General features: G+C 40.3%; 1 protein-coding gene across 2 annotated transcripts; it reads left to right on the plus strand.

Annotated features, from left to right (window-relative positions):
- Nucleotides 1-3,171: 3,171 nt before the first annotated feature.
- On the plus strand, nt 3,172-19,449 carry LOC311508093 (phosphatidylinositol 4-phosphate 5-kinase type-1 beta-like). Of its 2 annotated transcripts, none has more exons than XM_084572732.1 (13): nt 3,172-3,390; nt 6,811-7,043; nt 8,383-8,513; nt 9,056-9,173; nt 9,287-9,439; nt 9,716-10,012; nt 12,859-13,046; nt 13,527-13,607; nt 13,717-13,765; nt 13,855-13,939; nt 14,024-14,161; nt 14,247-14,337; nt 15,728-19,449. In XM_084572732.1, the coding sequence occupies exons 2-13, from the start codon at nt 6,972-6,974 to the stop codon at nt 15,828-15,830; spliced, it is 1,506 nt and encodes a 501-aa protein (XP_084428858.1). In that variant the 5' UTR covers nt 3,172-3,390; nt 6,811-6,971; the 3' UTR covers nt 15,831-19,449. The 2 variants fall into 2 exon arrangements, with proteins under 2 accessions (XP_084428858.1, XP_084428859.1); XM_084572733.1 differs by having other exon boundaries at nt 18,472-19,449.
- Nucleotides 19,450-20,161: the final 712 nt, after the last annotated feature.

Genomic DNA, 20,161 nt, shown 5'->3' on the forward strand with positions numbered 1-20,161 from the left:
GTTTTCACAGGTTATGTGAAAGACAATGAAGTGATCCTTTTGGAAGAATGTTGGATTGGTTTGCTGGAGCTGCAACTGCTCCCCCTAGAGGTCAGTATCTGAAAGTCACTCTCACCCCACACTGTAGAATACTGTTTATGTCTCTGCAACCCCTCTCTGCTTTGTGTTCACTTAATTAAGTGCTACATATTTTACCTGAACCAACTGATAATCCCATGAGATGTACATTTATTATTAAACTAGTGACTTTTTTGCAGCTTGATTCAGAGACCTTTCAAACAAGCACCGTTTGGCTTACAGTATATAACATTTTGTGAAAGAATAAACCACCGCAGTTAGTTTTGGGCCTCTGAATGTGCTTCGTTTTTGATTTATGCACGTTGCTTTATCCTTGAAATTCCTCCGATGGTGTAATTTAAATAACCAAAAGAGGTAAATGTAAGCAAATGAATGCAAACGTTACAAAGAAAATGTCCAAAAATAAAATGAGAAGGACTGCAGAAGCAGGCGAGCTAATTAAGTCTATGCAAAAAATGGTTAAAGGAGGCTCAACATCTCAACAGGTCTGTGCTAGTTCTTAATGAGGATCAGTGTAAGCACAACATGAAGCACACAGTGAGCTAAAATATAAGGAATTCAATTTTTAGTCCACTGCTAGGTATTTGTGGTAGATTAAGGGAGCTAATTAGAAGGCTGGATGTGTAACTACCACTACTGCTCACAGTTATGTTGACAATATGAACGGCGCTCAGTCTGTACCTCCTTAGTGCTTTCATAATACAGTATTCAGAATAATGGCCAGTAGATCTCATGTCAGTCTGACTCTTGTATCGCGAAGCAGAGCCATTTAAAGCAAAAGGTTATGCTCCTGGATTAGTCAGAAGAGGCACCGCGAGCCATTAATGTGGTGATGCACACTTTTGGAATGATCTATTGAAGGTGAAGCATGAATAAAAGAGATCACGCCAATCAGCCAGTGCAAATGTGACTTTAGTGCATGGACAGAGATAACAATGGGCTTTATGAGACGCGAGAGAGAAAGACACAACAGACAGAGAGACAGAGAGATAGAGAGAGAGAGAGAGGGAGGAAGAGATATATTTATGACAAGAAGGAGGAAGAACGTCTCTGATCATAAAATGGATCATAAAATATTACTGTAAAGCATACAAGTGTAAGTTACAAAGCAACATCGTGACAGCTTGGGCAAACTTCACAAACTGCGGAGGGGAAAGTAGAAATAGTTTGCTTCTGAACGTGAACTGAGACAAAACCAGAAAAATTTTTTAAAAATCAGGCTCCATGTTATTAACATACGACATTACAAATGAAATCCCCTAAAAACCACCTAAACTGTCAGAGGAATGACACACTCTAAATTTAGAGTACAAAAAAAGGTCCCCTATGGCTAAGTTATTATTATGGATGACACAGTCAGATATTTAACACTGATAAATCCATGTGTGAGTATCACGTCACTGTTGCAGCAGTTAAAAGGAAGCTAGTTTAGGTTTTCAAAGCAGGGCTCAGGTCCATATTTGTTGGTCAATGAAACCGTGGGTGGTTCAGGAGGGACTTGGCCCTTTGGACGAGCGGCCAATAGTAATATAACAATACATGTCAGATAACTGGATTGTAGTAGTAATGGAGTAGAATAAATGCTAGATACAAGTATCTCCAAATGTGGGGCCGTACTTTGAAGCACTGACCTTTGTCTCATGTAATTTCCCACCTCTCTCTGCTCATTTCCTGTCAACTCTCTTCTGTGCTGTGTCTTATAAAGACATACGATGACGTCTAACACAAATATTTATAAACCATATACTTATGACAGGTGAGGCGAATGACACGGATTATCTTGTTATTGTGGCCACTCAGTAGGCTGGATGCAAGTGGACACTTTGTCTTTAAAGTTGACGTGTTAGGAGCAGGAGAAAGTGGAAGAATTTTGACAAGGGTCCAACGACGGTGGCTAGACGACTGGGTCGGAGCATCTCCAAAACTACAGCTCTTGTGGGGTGTTCAAGGTCTGCCGTGGTCGGCATCTATCAAAAGTGGTTCAAGGAAGGAAAATAGGTGAACTGGTGACAGGTTCATAGGCAGCCAAGACTCAATGATGCATGGAGTGAGAGAAGTGGGCAACTGACAAGCTACTGTAGCTCAAAATGCTGAAGAAGAATGCTGGTTGTGATAGAAAGTTGTCACAACAGTTTGTTGTGTATAGGGCTGTGTAACTGCAGACCAGCCAAGGTGCCCATGCTGACACCTGTCCACCCCCTAAAGCGCCAACAATGGGCACATGAGCATCAGAACTGGACCACGGAGTGATGGAAGAAGGTGGCCTGGTCTGATGAATCACATTTTCTTTTCCATCACGTGGATAGCCAGGTGTGTGTTCGTCAGTTACCTGGGGAACACATGGCACCAAGACGCAAGGCCGCTCGGCGTAGACAGTGTGACGCTTTGGTCAATGTTCTGCTGGGAAACCTTGGGTCCTGCCACCCATGTGGATGTGACTTTGACACGTACCACCTACCTAAGCACTGTTGCAGACCATGACCACCCTTTCATGGAAACGCCATTCCCTGATGGCATTCCCTTTCAGCAGGATGATGCAGCTCGATACAAAGCAAATACGATTCAAGAATAGTTTAACGCAAAAAGAAGATCTAGGTGTTGACTTGGCCTCCAAATTCCCCAGATCTCAAACAAGCATCTATGGCATGTGCTGGACAAATAAGTCCGATCCACCTTATGGGATTTAAAGGATCTTCTGCTGACTGCAAACCCAGACACCACAGCACACCCTCAGAGGTCTGGTCCATGTCTCAACAGATTAGGACTGTTTTGGTGGAAAAGGGAGGACCCAATAATAGGCGGGTGGTCATAATGTTATGTAAGGTGTAGGAGGAAGGATATGACTAAACACACACCTTCAGCCTGTTAAATCAGCTGTGCATAGGATTCTTCATAATTAACTTTTACACGTGTAGATAAATTAACCTAATAAAAGATTAAAGAATAGTATGTAAGTGTAAGTATATAAAGAGGAACGTTTCAAATGCTCTGTTTTATTTTCACACCGGAATATATGCAATATTAATTATAACTGAGTGATTCATGTAAGTGCTAGGAATGATACAACAGGTAGGCGGAGAGAGAGAGAGAGAGAGAGAGAGTGAGTGAGTGAGAGAGAGAGAGGGAGGGAGAGAGAGAGCGATATGCAGAGAAAGAGAGACAGGAAGTGGTGATGATGCCTTACAGCCGTTGCAGCACTTCATTTCACCACAGTCAGTCTGCAACACAGTATATATCACATCACCTCTGTGTAACACGGGTCTTTCACTGACCTGCACAGACCATCATCTTCATTACACCATGCTGGTTAAGGTAAGAGTCTGTTGGTATTTCTTTTTTATCCACTTTTTATTGTGAAGTCAGGATAGAGACAACTTTTTTTTGTGTCTGCGCCTCCACGTACCACTCTGAGCTGTAAATATGTCTATGCTTTATCTGCTGCTAATAATAATAATGACAATATTAATGTCACACAGCCTGTACACTACAGGCAGTTTGTGTGTCGCTCGGGGGAAAGATGAGCTGGTGATGGTATCACAAGAGGAAATCAGCTGCACTTCCCTTCAGTCAGAGAAAGAAAGTAAAACATTCGTCACAAGCTGGAAAGGGTTTGTCATGTTTACCTGCATGCAAAAGAGCTGCAGTGTGCGTGTGAAGAGTGCCCAAGTTTAAATATTCACCTGCCCTCGCCCAAGCCACTCTAGTTACTGATAGGCTTATGCTGTATGTAAAGTGTGGACCCTACTAAAACCAGTGCAGGGTAAGTCAACAGTCGCAAAAAGTTATCAAAGTTAGAATGTTCAGTTATTGTTGAAGCGTCTGATTCTAATGTGTGGTGAATTTAAGGGTGTTGTTTGTGTTGTGTTGAATATTATTGCGCCACGCTGGCATGTTTCCAAATTGCAGTCTAGATAGATCAAAATCATGCACTGTGGGCCCTGCTGATGGCTTATACACTATTTTTAGAGTATAAAATACAAGCATTTATTGATACGAAACTACCACCACATTATGCTAATGGTAAGGAGATTCCATTGAGGATATTGTTGCTAAAAATCCATCCATTTCAGTAACATTCATGTTCATGTTAGCCACCATAACAGTGACTGACCAGGAACTACTCCAGGAAAGACAGCGATGGTCTGTTGTTCAGTCCACCGGTTTGGTATAAAGTGAAATGTATCAACAGGTACTCATGGAAACATTTGTGCTCTCCAGAGGATGAATCCTTCTGACGCTAGTGAACCTCCTGACATTTCCTGCTGTGCCACCCTGAGGTTGACAGTTTTCGTGTCAGTTTTCGTGTCAACCTCAGGGTGGAAATGTGAATCGCTTTGGTGATCCCTTGACCTTTGCCTGAGGTCAATTGATCAGCAATGCAGGTCAGGAGATGACTAAAGTCAGTAGGATTTATCCTCTGAAATGCTCTGGTGACATTTCTTCGTGCATCACCATCAGTCAAAGTTTTGACTCATAGTATAGCTCAACATCAACATGTATTTTCACCAAGACTGACCTAGGTGCCTTAGTAACATTGGTGTTTACCATGAAATTTCTGAATCTGAAAGGCTTTCCACAAGCACCAGCACCAATCAAAGTCTCGACTTTCAGCATATCTCAACATCAAATGGATGGATTGGCACCAACAGTGAAACAAACATTTGTGGTCCCCTGAGGCTCAATCCTACGGCCTCGAGTGATCTCCTGGCCTCCTCTGTTGTGCCACCACAAGGTTTCAAATATTTTTGTGATTAGTGAAATGTCTCAGTAAGAACTGGATAGTTTGCCGTGTAATTTGGTTACAAATATTTGTGTTTTGAGGAGAGAATCTAAATTGGTTTTCTCAACATTTCCTCAAGCACCACCGGGAGTCAGAGTTTTGACTTACAGTATATGTCAACATCACCAAGATGGATGGGTGTCAACAGCAACACAAGCCTCTGTGGTTACCAGAGGTTGTATGACAGACTTTATTATTAACAAATGGTCCATGTGTGATGACCTCACAGTTTTCAAATGTATACTGTGTGTAAATATCTAAAAATGGCCCACAACTTATTGAACTACATCATACCAATCCAAACAACAGTCAAATAAATGAGTTAACAGTTATGACTCTAATCATAAACCAGTTCCTGAGCAGGACATGGAGGACCTGCTGGGCAGTTAATGATTAGGATGCAAGCCAGGGCTGGGTGACTTGACTGAGGGGGTCTGATGATGAAAGACCCAAAACCCCTAACAACCCAGGAACATCACTGATGATGCAAACGTTTTTTTTTTCTGGTCAATTATGAGCGCTGTAAATAATTTTGCAGACGTTAGAATGTATTTTTGTCTATCGTTTTGAACGGAAAGTTGTGCATCAAATCTCTCTAATTTGGCAGAACTAAAAAAACACTGACGAAACATGAGGTAATTTGCAGTTTTTTTTCTAAAGCGTTGAAGAGGAAACCTGATTTGATCCACCAAAGACCATGTAGTTGACTATGTAGTACTGCTCTGACCTTGAGGTCATTCTTAAAAAGGAGGCGATACTTAGCACATCCCCTGCTTTCCTCAGCAGCAAATTCAAATTTGCAACCTGGAGACTGAAAGAAAGATCCTTAAAAAAAAAAATAAAAAAAAAAAAAGATTTCTCGTTATGACCCCTCTTGATAGTCTCATTTCGTAGAGTCAGACCACAATACCACATCCTGTCGCAGTACTTAAAATAAACAGGGGGTGGTCTGTTAGGATCCGTGCTCAATTTGCAAGTTTGCTCATGACACAAGAAGATATTTTAAGACGAACTGAAACATGTCAAGTGTTTATACTGTAATGGTCGCACTGGAGCAAACATATTAACTATTCATGTCTACCTAAGTAATTCTTACCATTCTATGCACTTATCAAGTGAGTCTCAGCATTCTCAGCAGTTTTTCTAACACTAGTGGACTATATGGCGGCTCCGCATGGGACTGCTGAAAGGTTTTGCGGGGTTACAGGATTGTGGCATTTGAACAGAAAATCACGCCATCTTTGGGTCGGTGTCAGACACTCTAGTCCATGAACTTGAACTTGCTTGCTTGTAGCAGTGTTTGTTTTTCTATTAAAGGAACATCATACGTGAATGCGGTACAGAAGCTTAGAGATTTTACTTCAAATTATATTCATATTTGCAAAAACTGAATCGTGGCGGACTTTAAAAGTCATTGAATCCAATGGCAGATAATGTAATCTCAGCAGAGGGCTTGCTGAGGTTTTGAACGTGTGTCATATTAATTGTAAACCTTTCTGAGATAGCTTTGTAGAAACGCGTGGCCATGTGGTATTAAATGACCCCAGGGTATGTTCTTTTCCATGTGCGGTTAGCACTTGCCAAGGGTCACATACGTCATTGAGAAAGCGCGGAACACTGTTATAAAACAGGGGGATTTGGTATGTAATGGTTTTCCAATCCTTCTTAATTAGGATCAGGGGTTGTTGTGAAGGATTCTGGAGTTAAAGACTCACAAAAACACTAAAAGGGCCCTCAGAACTGAGCAGCACCCAGACAGAAAGGTCCACGCTTTACTGTAAGTCATAGGAAACACATGGAACAGAGTTATTTTAGGTTTCCAAGTCTAGAGCCGTTAATTCAACATCAGCTATCGTAAGCATGTAGATTTTCTCCAGCTGGCATGTGCCTTGAGTGGAATTTGGTGCAAATGCAACTCATGGTGTAACTCCTCTTCTTTTTGCCTTCTCTAGGAGCAGCATACTTGGAAAAGGCAGCTTCTGTAAAGCCTTTTGAAGGTAAACTGCAGCGCCTGTCCATTCATCACTGAGGGGAGAAAAGGAAGCCATTCACGCTTGACGTTGGAGGAAGGACAGCCGAGCTTCCCTCTAATCAAGTTCTCTTTGTCTGAAAGATGTCAACAGCTACGACTGACAGTGTAGGAAGAGGAACCAAAGCCTCCAAAGCGTCAAAGGATCACAAAAAGGTAGGCGGTCGCTGTTATTCATTAGCTTTGTTTTTTTTCCAAACAGGGAAAGATCTGATACATTCTCTGTTAGGGAGAAATTTACACCCACTTTTACAAAGTCATTGCGGATATCAAAACTGCGAATGATGATCTAAATGACTGTGTCAACGTAGTCTCTAAAGACAGAGACTGATGTGGATGATGTGTAGGATGTCAAGCTTAATTTTTAGTAATACAGCTTTCAGTTATAAATTCCATGATCAATGAGCTTTAAAGTTGTTAGTTTAATATTATGTGTTTTTGTACTTGCAATTTGCTTTTGTTTAACGAGAAACTCCTTGTATGTTACAGTTGATGATAATTTAGGGTTTCAAGGACCCAGAGGTCCTAAAAATCCAAAAACATACATGGCATAATGTCAGTTTTCACTTTGAGTAAACTAAAGAGCCATACCATAACTGCAGCTTAATGTTTTTTGGCTAGTCAGCTGGTTAATGTGACAGCTGTTTGGTGGTTAACAAGTGATCCAGTCGATTAGCTTCTCTTTCTGTTTCTATTTCTATGCCATCCGTTGGAAGAAAATTCTTAAAAGAAGCTCAGATTATTATTTATTTTATTTTTAATTTCATTGAGTCTGAGCTTCACTGACTGTCTTTCTGTATGTACGGAACTACTTACAGTATCACAATACAATACGATAGCGTCAAATAACAGGTTTTACAGGTTCCATTTTTATTAAACTTCCTTTATTAATGAACTGATTACCAGAATGAGGATAAAACATTCCTCATTTCTGTCAGTTTGGTCCAGAATTAACTGTCTCAACAGGTAGCGGATAAACTGGCATGAAATTCTGAAAATTCGTGGTGACCAGAGGATGAATCTTAAATTAGCTCTTTAGCTTTCCACGTATATTCACATTCACACGGACGCTTTCCACAACTAATATTGTACATTAATGCTGTTAGGGAGGGTTATGATCTAACATTTGGAATATACTGTCAAAAATTGTGATTTACTTTCTCCACCATTGGCTAAATGTCATTGTTAGCTGTTAGCATGATAGCTAAGCAAGACCATCATTCTATTAACAATGCTAGTGACCTAAATGCTCATGTGAGGCTAATATACTGGCATAACATGCTATATGTAATTGGTACTAAACACAATATAGCTTGGGGTATCCATTAAGAAAAGAAGAATCTGCTAATGCTAATACATCCAGTTGTTGTTGAGATATTTTAAATTGCATATCTTAAATTGTGGCCATTAATCAATCAACAAATAAAGAAAAGGTGATGAAAAGTGCCATGGAAGAACTAATGGTTTTCTTTTTTTAAATAAATTTGCTTGGTAGCCCACAGCAGCTGCGCTGAAAGGAGCCATCCAGCTGGGCATCGGTTACGCTGTGGGAAACCTCAGCTCCAAACCCGACAGAGATGTTCTCATGCAGGACTTCTCCATGGTGGAGAGCGTCTTCCTGCCCAGGTACCCACTCATTTGTGTAGTACAGTATAATATTGACTGGAATGTAATAATGACAAATGAACATGCAGTAGTTGTATGAGTCCACAAATACTTTTGCTGTTTCTCCTTTGAAATATGTCTCTGACTTGGCCCGTTTCCTTTTGGTACAGCCCAGGGAAATGAGAAAATATTAAATTCATAGACCATTTGAGTGAGTCTTTAAATCCCAGATTGCCAATGATCCAATTACTGACTGAAAAAATGAAATGCTAGGTCGCGTGAGTCAGAGTTCATCAGACTATTTCAGCCTCCCACAAAGCTACTCATGAAAGTATTTGTGAGCTTTTGTACATATTATACAAATATACATGTAAAGGGGAAATGACTGGACAATACCTTGACTCAAAAAAAGTTAAACTACAAACAAAAGAGGAAGTCATAATATGAAGTATTACGTGTCAAACATAACAGTGTAACTAATTAATTTTATGTGCCCTGTGTAAACAGGCATGTTGCTTGAATGTGCTTAAGTATAACTTACACACATTTTGTATGTGTTCCAGTGAGGGTAGCAACCTGACTCCAGCGCATCACTTCCCAGACTTTCGTCTGAAAACATACGCCCCGCTGGCTTTTCGCTACTTCAGAGAGCTCTTTGGCATCAAACCGGACGACTACCTGGTGAGTGCTGACACGCTCAACTTCAAATTTGCTTTCTCATTCCGGTTCAGCACAATGAACAGCAAGCTTCCACCAGTGCCACGCTGACGCTGCTGCATCATTTTGAATTTCAGTACTCCATCTGCAACGAGCCTCTGATAGAGCTGACCAACCCCGGAGCCAGCAGTTCCTGGTTCTACCTCACCAGCGACGATGAGTTCATCATCAAGACGGTGCAGCACAAAGAGGCCGAGTTCCTGCAGAAGCTGCTTCCTGGATACTACATGGTGAGCTGCCAACACAAAAATAAAACCTCACTCCATTTAACATGCATTAAAAAGACAAAGACAGGCATCTTTTAGGATTGCTATTTGTTGGTACGGCTTTCACATCAATACACCTTTTTTCAAAGATTTACAGTGGTAATTTTCCCTGTCATAATTTATGATTTATGCCATATGCCATATATGCCAGTTTTGCCATTGGGTTTTCTGTTATTTGAGACCATCTCTGTTTCCAATTACCATCGTGTCCTAAAACATCTTTGTCTTTGACATTTTCAGAATTTGAATCAGAACCCGAGGACACTGCTTCCCAAGTTCTACGGCCTCTACTACATCCAGTGTGGAGGCATTACTGTCCGCGTGGTGGTGATGAACAACGTGCTGCCGCGAGCCATGAAGATGCACTACAAGTACGACCTGAAGGGTTCCTCGTACAAACGCCGTGCTTCCCGCAAAGAGCGCGCCAAATCCTCACCCACGTTCAAAGACCTGGACTTCCAGGAGATGCACGAGGGCCTGCTCTTCGACCCGGAAACCTACAATGCCTTGATGAAGACCCTGCAGAGGGACTGTCGGGTATGTTTGCGGAGAGATCTCGTGTTAGGCCATGATGTTCAGGGTAATGCAATGCTCCATTCAAAATATTTAGTATTTCAAAAACCAAGCATAAAAGCTTTCTGATGACTTTTCACAATCACAATTCTATCAAGTATCTTAGTATTTAAGAGTGTTGCTAGAGTTATTGTGGCAGGGTTGTTATACTCAAAAGGTTTCCTCTTCTGGGGAGCATGCATGCATCTTCTATCAGGAGAGGGCACGGCATCTACGGCAGTGTAATATGTATTTGTTGAGTTTGGGATCTGTTGTCATTGGTGAAATTGTCGGTCAGTGTAAATTATCTTTATCTCACACTGGCATCTGAGGAAAGGTGAAATGCTGCAGGATTCATCACCAAAGCAAATTAAATAGCTAGCTTTGGATTGCAATGGGAAACGCAGAGTTCAGAACACAAAGATGTTTCATTTTAAGGGTAATTACTTGGTTGTTTAATCAAATTATCATTTCTGTACTAAGACCACTCACAGTGGGTTTAACTCTGCCGATCTGAATCATCAACGTGCAGTTCCTCCACTTTAATAACATTATGCAAGCTTTGCGGGCCAGTGCATTGACCTACGTCCCATTCATTCAGCATCAATCTGTTTTGACGAACACATTAGTACCTGCGTGTTGTTTCATTAGCGAAAAAACAACAGTGGCCGTTTGATGACGGATTAGCGTCCTGCAGAGCGAAGCACCTGACTCATAATCAGGCGGAGCAGCTGGACTCTGGAGCACAAACTGGTCCGTCTGGGTGTTATGAGCCTTCACTGGGGTACTGTATATGACCTCAGCTGGTGTATTAGGTAACAGGGTTCACATTAAGGACCTCTTTGTTTACGGCATGACGTCCGTGTTTGGTCAGAGGGATTCAGGCTTATGCCGTGCTGTACTTTTGGTTTGCAGATCCAGGTTTAGCCTCTTTCACTGTGACTTGCACTCGGAGCAGCTTCTACTGTTAAACGGTTGAATTATATACAATGCAGTATGCCGTTATGCTATTTTATCATTCCAGTTGTTACATTAATCATATTTTCATTAACAAGATGATATAACATATCTGGACAAAAGAATTGCTCAAATACCTAAAAGGTGGCTTAATATCCCCAAATTAGGTAAAAAAGGATTTAAAAGGTTGAAACTCAATGTTTGAGCTTGAGCATGAAATCTAATAAAATGAAAAAAAGAACTTGAATGCTTGCATAAAGTTTTGAAAATCAAATAAATATAATTTTGCACATTATTTTATATTAGAGCTTTTCTTCTTCATATGGCAGCACTCTTTTTACAGTGTTTCTCTAGCATGCTATCACTGCTGAGCATGTCCTGAAACCTTCAGATTTGAGTTTTAAAAGCACAAAGCTTTATTTAGATGCGTGTTTAAACTCTCGTTGCACTGTTCGTTTGGGGGTTTGTTTGACCACACAGTTGCAGACTTGCAAATCAGGTGATGTTTGGCAGCATTCTTCTGTTGTTCTGGTTTGAGAATACAGAAGAGGATTAAGGCCACCGGGGGGCTTATGACTTTGTTTCTTTTTTTTTTTTCAGAATTCTGATTTTAAAGACATAGCCCCCCCCCCCCCCCCCCCCCCCCCCAATTTATGTATTTATTTATTTTTATTATTTTGCAGTGGCCTTAACACATCTTCAGGCATGAGAGTCAGCTTGATCCCTGCTATCCCTGCCAAATGAGAATGTCTAGCGTCTCCACACTACATTGTACATGGTATTTTGGTAAAAAAAAAATAGGGCTTACAACATTTGCTTGATGCTAAAGTAATGAGACAGCTGGAGGATCGCGGAAATAACCTTTAGAAGACCTTTTTTTTTTTTTGGTCTAGCATGAAACTGGGACACAGCACAGAGTGAAATGTGAACATACTTCGCATCTAACACCAGGAAGTTGCCCTAAAACGGCTGTCAGCTTAGTAAGCACCTGGAGGCTTCTCTGTTATTTGCCTGCTTCTCCATTTACATGAAGTATAGGTGTGCTAAATATAGTTCAGGGCAATGTAGTCAATGTCAATCTGCTAACAAGCTATGTCTGATGAACACTGAAACCTGGTCAGTGCGTGATCACGTTTGACTTCTGAATTTAAGAAGACTGCCATTAAACAAGAGCAGAGACTCTAAAGCCGTACTAGGAAGTCTGTGTGACCATGCTTATTGCTAATGTCAGCATGCTAACATGAACACAATGACAAGGCAGTGTAATGTTGTTTACCAAGTTCCCCATCTTAGTGGATCCTGTTAGCACGCTATGGTTCGTCAAAATAAGCACCGCAAAACTGAGACTGTTGAGAATGTTACAGCGCGTGTTCTGCAGGTATCTGAACATAAGGCAGAGTACTGGAAAAATTCTGAAAAGTCCAAGAGGTTCAGACGCAGTTCACGTCTCGTGGGGCAACAGGAACGCTTACCAAATAATGTTGCAATTCAGCTAAAATTTGCCATCATTTGCCCATTTTACTTAGAAATATGTAACAGGCATGTACGCACTAGCTCAAAAAGACACAGCCACAAATGAGCTAATATAGCTGATATTGTAACCGAGTTGTTGTGCAATCAAATAACTTCAAACCAGCAATGCCATTAGAGAACCTGGTTTTGTTCTTCAGAATAAAAGCATTGCGCAAGTAGGACCCTTTTGAAATGGATCCTGTTTGTCAGCCTGTTTCAACTTTTATTACAACTTCAGCCCCAAAATTAGGACACAGCTGCTGTCATCCTGCGTAATCATTTCACCACCCTTTAGCCTCCGTTATGGTAATATTCCTATCCTTAAATTTGGTGGCTCATGTTCAGCTTCTCCCTCTCAACAGGTCCTGGAAAGCTTCAAGATCATGGACTACAGTCTCCTGCTAGGGATTCACATTTTGGACAGGAAACCTCTGGACAGAGGAAACAGGTGTGACAGCAGGAGAGGACAGAAAGTCCTCTACTCCACCGCCCTCGAGTCCATCCAAGGAAATGTGAGGGACCCGGAACCAGTGGCTGAGGATGACGACACGTGAGCAAACCTTTTCTTGTCTTTCTAGGGCACATAACGAAGAAAAATATAGGGGTTTTTCTAATCTGAGAAAAAGTCATTGCCAAGGATGTAGTCTGCAGTTACAGTTACAGTATATGTACTTCAAAATCGTGTTTATTTTTCCCCCCATGGGATAAATTAAAGGACAATTAAAGGATTATCTTAATATGTGTGCACCTGTGTTTGTAAGTTTCTCCATCCAGCTCTTTCTCCCGTGTAGTTAAATGTCTGCTACTTTTTCTTCTTACACAAACTGGTTTTGTACAAACAAAACTAAAAGTGTCTGATAATATGTAAATGTCGTATACTGAAATATGAGAAAGATTCTACTGGTTACAGGAGACTGATTACTGCTACAACCGCTTAAAACTTACATACAGCTATGAAAGAGTCACCAAAATGAAATCAATCTGTCTAATTTAAATAAAATTTTAAAAAATATATATATATTTTTTTCAGACTGGGTGGAATTCCAGCCAAACACAAAGATGAGAACCTGCTCATCTTCCTCGGCATTATCGACATCCTTCAGTCGTACAGGTGAGATCACAGTATATCTTTCTCTTACACAAACACATTTTCGGTTCAAATAATCTATTTATTTTATTATGTGTTATTAATGTTATTTTTGGCTTTTAATTATTTTCAGGTTCATCAAGAAGATGGAACACTCCTGGAAGGCTCTTGTGCATGATGGGGTACATAATGCCTCTTGCATTTACGCTATTATGCCTTGCATGCATGTGAATGTTTGTGCATGTATGTGACTGCTTTGTCTGCGTTTCAGGACACGGTGTCAGTTCACAGGCCCAGTTTTTACGCAGACAGATTCCTGAAATTCATGGGCTCAACTGTTTTCAAGAAGCTTCACCGTAAGTTGCGTCGCCAGCGGGACTCCTGCGCTCCGTATCCCGCGTCAACTTTTGTTTGATACACTCTTCCTTTGTGCACTTTAGCTCTGAGAGGAGCGTCGTCAAAGAGGAAGAGGGGTTCTCTCCACGCAGCAAAGTCGGCCTCGCAGGAGATTCTGTCCCCGCAGAAGGAGAAGAAGGAGGAAAAGAAGGCCCAGAGCATGGACAACCTGGATGGAAACTGTAAGCTCAACATGATACTTCAGCAAATATTTTTTTTAAGGGGAAGCTTTGGCTGATTCACTGACTGCTCCGTTTCTCGCTTCAGTTTACAGTTCCTCAAAACAGCCGGACCTTCTCCCGAGACCTGCTGTTACATTTGAATCCTTGGAAAATGATGAAGCGAGTGTTGACAACAGGTACTTTGTGTGTGCTGATCTCACAAACAGCATACGCTCTCTGTCTTTAACCAATTAGTTTTTCAGTGATTTAGAAAACTTAATATTGATTAGCCACTAAACACACATAAAAAGGACAAGATATGTTCACCATCCAAGTTTAGCATTTTCGCATTTCCTAGTTTACATTCATTGATTGATCTACCTGATGATTTAAGGTCCTTATATTAATTAATAATACAAAACACAATATTCACATTCTAAATTTCATGGCATTCCATCCAGTAATGTTTGTGATACTGTAGTCTGAAAACCACAGATCTAATCATTAATAAATATGATCAGAATGATTCTTTAACCCTGATAAATGCCATAACACTCGTTCAACATAGAGGCGCCAGATCCTAAAAATGGACACGTGAATCATCTCTGATATATGTGCCATTGTGAAAAGACACTAACCGCTGTGTTTTTAAAGGGGAACTACTGTTTTTTACAACCTGGACCTTATTTCTAGCATAAAATACGATTGTTTACTCACCCATATAACTTCTGTGTCATTTGCACTCGTTTAGGAAATAATTAGATCAGTGTATATCCATATAGTGGTTATAGTAGTGTGCACATCCCCACCGGTGAGGTGCATTGCAAATGTAACTAGAACTCAAAAAAAAGGAATGAAATGCCCGCACTCTACTCAAAACTCCCATATATTTATTTGTGTTTCAACGTTTCGACCCGGCTGGGTCTTCTTCAGGCAAAAGGTGCAAAAGGTCCATATAGTGCCCATATAGGGCACTGAGACGCAGCCTCTAAATTTATCTGCTGCGAAACCCGTTCATTTTGCCAATATTTTGTTATGATACACTAATGCTGTTCCCCGTTGAGTCCGGAGTTACCTGTTTTCATCATCCGGGGTCTGTAGATTGACCTACATAATGTCTTCTGACCTGGATGATGTCGTCTCTGAGCGGTGAGCGCACCCGCGACGGTCGGCTTGTTTACATGACTGAATATTTAGGTTGTGGACGAACCTCGCAGTAGCAAATTACAGGTAAACAAGCCAACCGTCGTGGGTGCGCAAGCCAAGTTTCGCAGCAGATAATGCGTTATTTAGAGGCTGCGTCTCAGTGCCCTGTCACTCCTACTATATGGATATACGCTGATCTAATTATCTCCTATACGAGTACAAATGACACAAAAGTTATACGGGTGAGTAAACGATCGTATTTTATGCTAGTAATAAGATCCAGGTTGTAAAAAACAGTAGTTCCCCTTTAAGTTTGCCCTCAATGCTTGTTGAAGCTATGAGTGAACGCTCCTCAAAATTGCAGCTCCAAGCAGGAAGCAGAAAGTGAATGTGCACATGTGCATGTTTACGTGCTATTGATTTGCTATTCTGGTGTTGCAGTGAAGACCGACGAGCCTCTAGTTCAACTATCGCTCTGGATGAACCTCTGGCACCCCTCAGCAGAAGCCATTCAGACTCTGAGCTGGATGTCTACTTGGTATGACGAGCGTGATTTCGGATAGAGGCTTATTTAATCAAGCAATGTCTGTGTTGTACTACACACTGTAGTGAAATGTGTACATTTGGAGGAGGCTTAAAAGCATGAATTTGGATTTATGCTTGTTGCCATCTGGTTACTTATCAAAGCTGAATAACCAAATGTGCACAAAGCGTGGGTAGAGCTATGGAGGCAGCTGAAAATCCTGTCAGTTAACCTCTTTGCTAAAAAAAACAACCAAACCTCGTGCGTTAAGCTACAGCCAACACCCGGTCTACCAAGAGCTATAAACCATAACCAAAATGCTTTGGCCACAACTTCCCATTGTTACACTTTGTTCGGTGATTTTTACAAATAAGACCTAACGTGGTTCCAGATTTGACGTGTTTGTGGGTTTCTTTTGTTACACTTGGACACAGCCTGGTTAACCATCTTTATGTTGACCTAAGCTAACCAGCTCTTAACGGAAGAATTTAGCTTAGAGGCATGGGAGTGTATTGTGCTGTCATCTACCACTTGGCAAGAAGTTGAACAAGGGTTTTTCCCAGAACTACTTATTTAACATCCACTAGTGTAGACAGTCCGAGATGAATGCCTAATGTAATTTGCATTCACTTGTCTTTTCCAAAAAAAATCGGAAAAGATCAAGCTCAAATTCTTCCAAGTCAATATTGACGCCTTCACCAAAGTATACCTTCAAATATTTCCCTCATTTGAGAGTTGGGGGGCACCATCCACAGATGTCCGTCGTGAAAACCCAAACTTCCCACCAGTCGTTTAGAACTGAAAAAGCTACTTGGATGAGTGGTGAAATATCTTCGAGAAAACTGTACTGTATATCATGACCTAAATAACTGAAAATGTTCACAGACGATCTAACGGATCTAAAAAGGCTTGTTTAAGAGTATTTGAGGACTTTATTTATGAATTATTACAACGTTCTTTTGTAATATTACATCTGTATACTTGTTCCAATTTTTTTTCATAAAATGATTTTTATGAAAACAAATTGTGGCCTTAATTCTTTGTTGTACTGGTAAATTTGGGAACAGCTGGAATTGATCAGTTGTCCGTCCAAGCATCCACAAACTGCAAGCAGCAAACCTATAAACTACTCTACTGATTTGTGTTGATCTTTAAGGGGAATTATTGTTTTTTACAACCTAGACCTTACTTCTGGCATAAAATACAATCCTTTACTCACCCATATAACTTTGGTGTCATTTGGAGTCATTCAGACGATATTTAGATCTGCGTATATCCATATAGTGAATAGGGCACCGCAACGCAGCATCTAAATAACATAACATTATCTGCCACGAAACTTGTTAATTTCACCAATATTTTGTTATGATAGGCTAGTTCTAGTCCCCGTTGAGTCCGGAGTCCAGGTTGTAAAAAACGGTAATTCCCCTTTAAAGACATAAGCGTGCTTACACATGAATGTCACGAGTTGTGCTTCATCCACCAGGAGATGATATTATCCACTATGTATTGACATCTTCCTGCATGTCAGTCTCATGCAATTTATCCCATGTTCTTGGGACTTTCTTCTTTGGTGGTGGTAAATCTGGAGTCCTATGACTCAGCTGAGCCGTCTCCCTCCCCCTCCCCGAGTCTGTGTCAGCCTGAGAAACCTTCACGGATTCCCTTTTCTACAGTTTTTCTCTTACATAACCTCAAAATCCTCGTTCGGGCTTATATGAAGCCGTTTTTCAGCTCACATTAAGCAGTCCCAGGCTCTGTGGGGAGCCCGCAGACGTCTGAGTTAATCTGACCTCAAAGTCTCTGAGAAAACACACTGGGATTCAAGAACTGTAGTGTAGGTGAAGAGAAAATATAAGCACTGAACTTATCTGTTGCCTTAAGTGAAGAAAGTGTCTCGGCTCAGGCGTCTACCCTTAACCTGCGGGACATTTAAAGGATCATTTAGGGAGTGTGTTTAATTCTTACTCCAAATTGCACGCACTTTATTTGCCTAATTATTGTCAACCAGTCTCCTCAAGTGTAGAGCTGGTTAAATCTGGAATGTGTCTTTACGTCAGAGTTTGCGTCACTTCAGCTATGACGATAATAAATGCAGCATGTTGTTCATCTCGATGGCCAGCCTAATCATGGATCATCTGCTGTCTGGAGGGTAGAGTCAGAAACTGGTCAGCGTTAATGTTGAAAAAAAAAAAAAATGACTAAGGAAACAGGCAGAGAATACAACAAACATTCATGAGATTAAAAAAAAAAAGGCAATACGGTATATTCAGTATGCTTTAACATGACAGCTCCACCTACGAGTCAGCCTCACATAATACAAAAAAAATATTTCTTATCCCAAATTCATCCACTATGTAATGAAGACACACAATACCTCTATAAGTAGGTTGATGCCTAGTTGACTATATATAGAGCATCATATAAATAATATTATATATTTGTTCAAAAATGCACAATGTTGGGCAGCAGGGGGAGACAATTCACCAATATGGGATTTATGTTACATAGTGAGTGAAAACCATGGATGGACATTATGAGAACTAAAAGATTGTTAGTTTTTAGGTGTACTTAGTTAAATTAGTTACTTTAGTTCTTTAAGGCCATCTGTTGTCATTTGTCGGCTGAAAAGGGAAAATAATCCTTCTTTTTTATTTTCTAGTGAGGAGAAATCACTGTTGGATCTTCCAGACACCTGTTCTTCTGACCTTTGACCTCCCAAGGCCCACAGCATCGAAACATCAAGACCTCGCAACAGCACAAACACGAAGCAAACTACAGCAACAAGCTCAGACCAGTTTCTCCCTTTAGAGCATCACTTGGTGGCACTTTTATTTCTGAGTCAAACTCAATGTACCAAATCACTGGAAATTATTATTACCCGATTAACAGCCGCAGTCTGTTCTTATGTGGATTAAGATCACTGGACCACTGTGTTGATATACAGTAAAACACTATGAAGCTGCTTATTCTCCAGTAATAGCCACTTTGCTGCTAGTAAATGTCTGAGTTTCAGTTCGTCCTCTTCTATTTGATTTCTTATACTCTGTAACGGTTCAAATCTCTCAGCGGGCTGGATCCCCGAGGAATAAAACTGTCTTACTAGCAGCAGGAAAAATAATTATTTGCTGTTTATCAAATCAAGTGTTCATGTAGATTCATGCTCAGTGATCATTCTGGTTTCAACCATGCAGTATGTGTGAGAAATGTAGGTTTGGCTTTGGCTGCTGTGCATTCACATGTATTTGGATGAATGGTATACTGTGCTACAGAACTTATACATAATGTGTTAGAAAATCACAATTTACAGCAGCTTCTATGGCTTTATTTTAAACATATGGAAGGTTTGCCAAAACGTTTTTGTTATAACAATACATTTTTATTCTTGTTAATACTACATGCCAATATTCAACTTTCTTTTTCTTGTGGCAACACATTACTTAAGATTGTACAAAACTAGATTTCATTTTAACTGGGATTTAATAACATGAATTACTGTTACAAACTGTCCACTTTCTTGGAGGTAAAAAAACAAATGTCTATAGTGTTTATTATGTCTACTGTCTTCTTTATGTGCATATGCCTTAAAATGTTATATAATAATCAATGCTATTATGTGATTTATAGGCCTACAACTGTATCATAGCAATACTTACATTTGTGAAATAATAAATTAATATTTAATGCCCTTGCATTGATTCTTGTATTTTCTTTTGGCAATTTACCATAGACTATGCATCAAAAACAAAAAAAAGTACCTGAAGCGGCTATTTATGCACAGTGTGGCATTTAAATTGATAAGCCATGATTCTATCTAATGAGATATGTTACTAATAATCAATTTCCCAAGAGTAGTAAGATGTGGTGTACATTGTAGAATGAGTTGTTCAAGCATAATTAATATAAAGTGTTAATACACAGGTTCCATTCTAACAGTGGCTAATTGCAGACTGTAAACAGCATTGTTTTTGTTATTTGTCTTTTGATCAGACATACCACAGGGTCTTAAACTGAGCAGGTTAAACCAGTCACACCAGTTGCTTTTATATTACACTCATGCAGTGTATACTGCAGTATTGTTTGTGGCACAGGTAACTCTGTCACCTGACGAAGGCCATGAAGTATGACTGACAGATCGGGAAAGCATCTAACCATCAGAAATATTCACGACTGATCACTTGTATCACTGATTGTTTATGTAGTTTCTATATCCTTTACATACAGTCAATATGACCTACTAATAAAACATTCATTCATTCATTCATCTTCTGTAAAATGAAGGGTCATGGGGGGGGGGTGCAGTCTATCTCAGCTGTCATCAGGCGAGAAGTGGGGTACACCCTGGTTAATTA

This window comes from Chelon labrosus (genome assembly GCF_963514085.1).
Source record: "Chelon labrosus genome assembly, chromosome: 22".
NCBI classification, from domain to species: Eukaryota; Metazoa; Chordata; class Actinopteri; order Mugiliformes; family Mugilidae; genus Chelon; species Chelon labrosus.

Bases quoted from the DNA above. Each gene is read 5' to 3' on its own strand.
- LOC311508093 (XM_084572732.1), top strand. From the start codon at position 6,972: ATGTCAACAGCTACGACTGACAGTGTAGGAAGAGGAACCAAAGCCTCC. The intron at 13,940-14,023 runs GTAAGTTGCGTC...TGTGCACTTTAG, and splicing joins TGTTTTCAAGAAGCTTCACC to CTCTGAGAGGAGCGTCGTCA. The intron at 14,162-14,246 runs GTAAGCTCAACA...TTCTCGCTTCAG, and splicing joins GGACAACCTGGATGGAAACT to TTTACAGTTCCTCAAAACAG.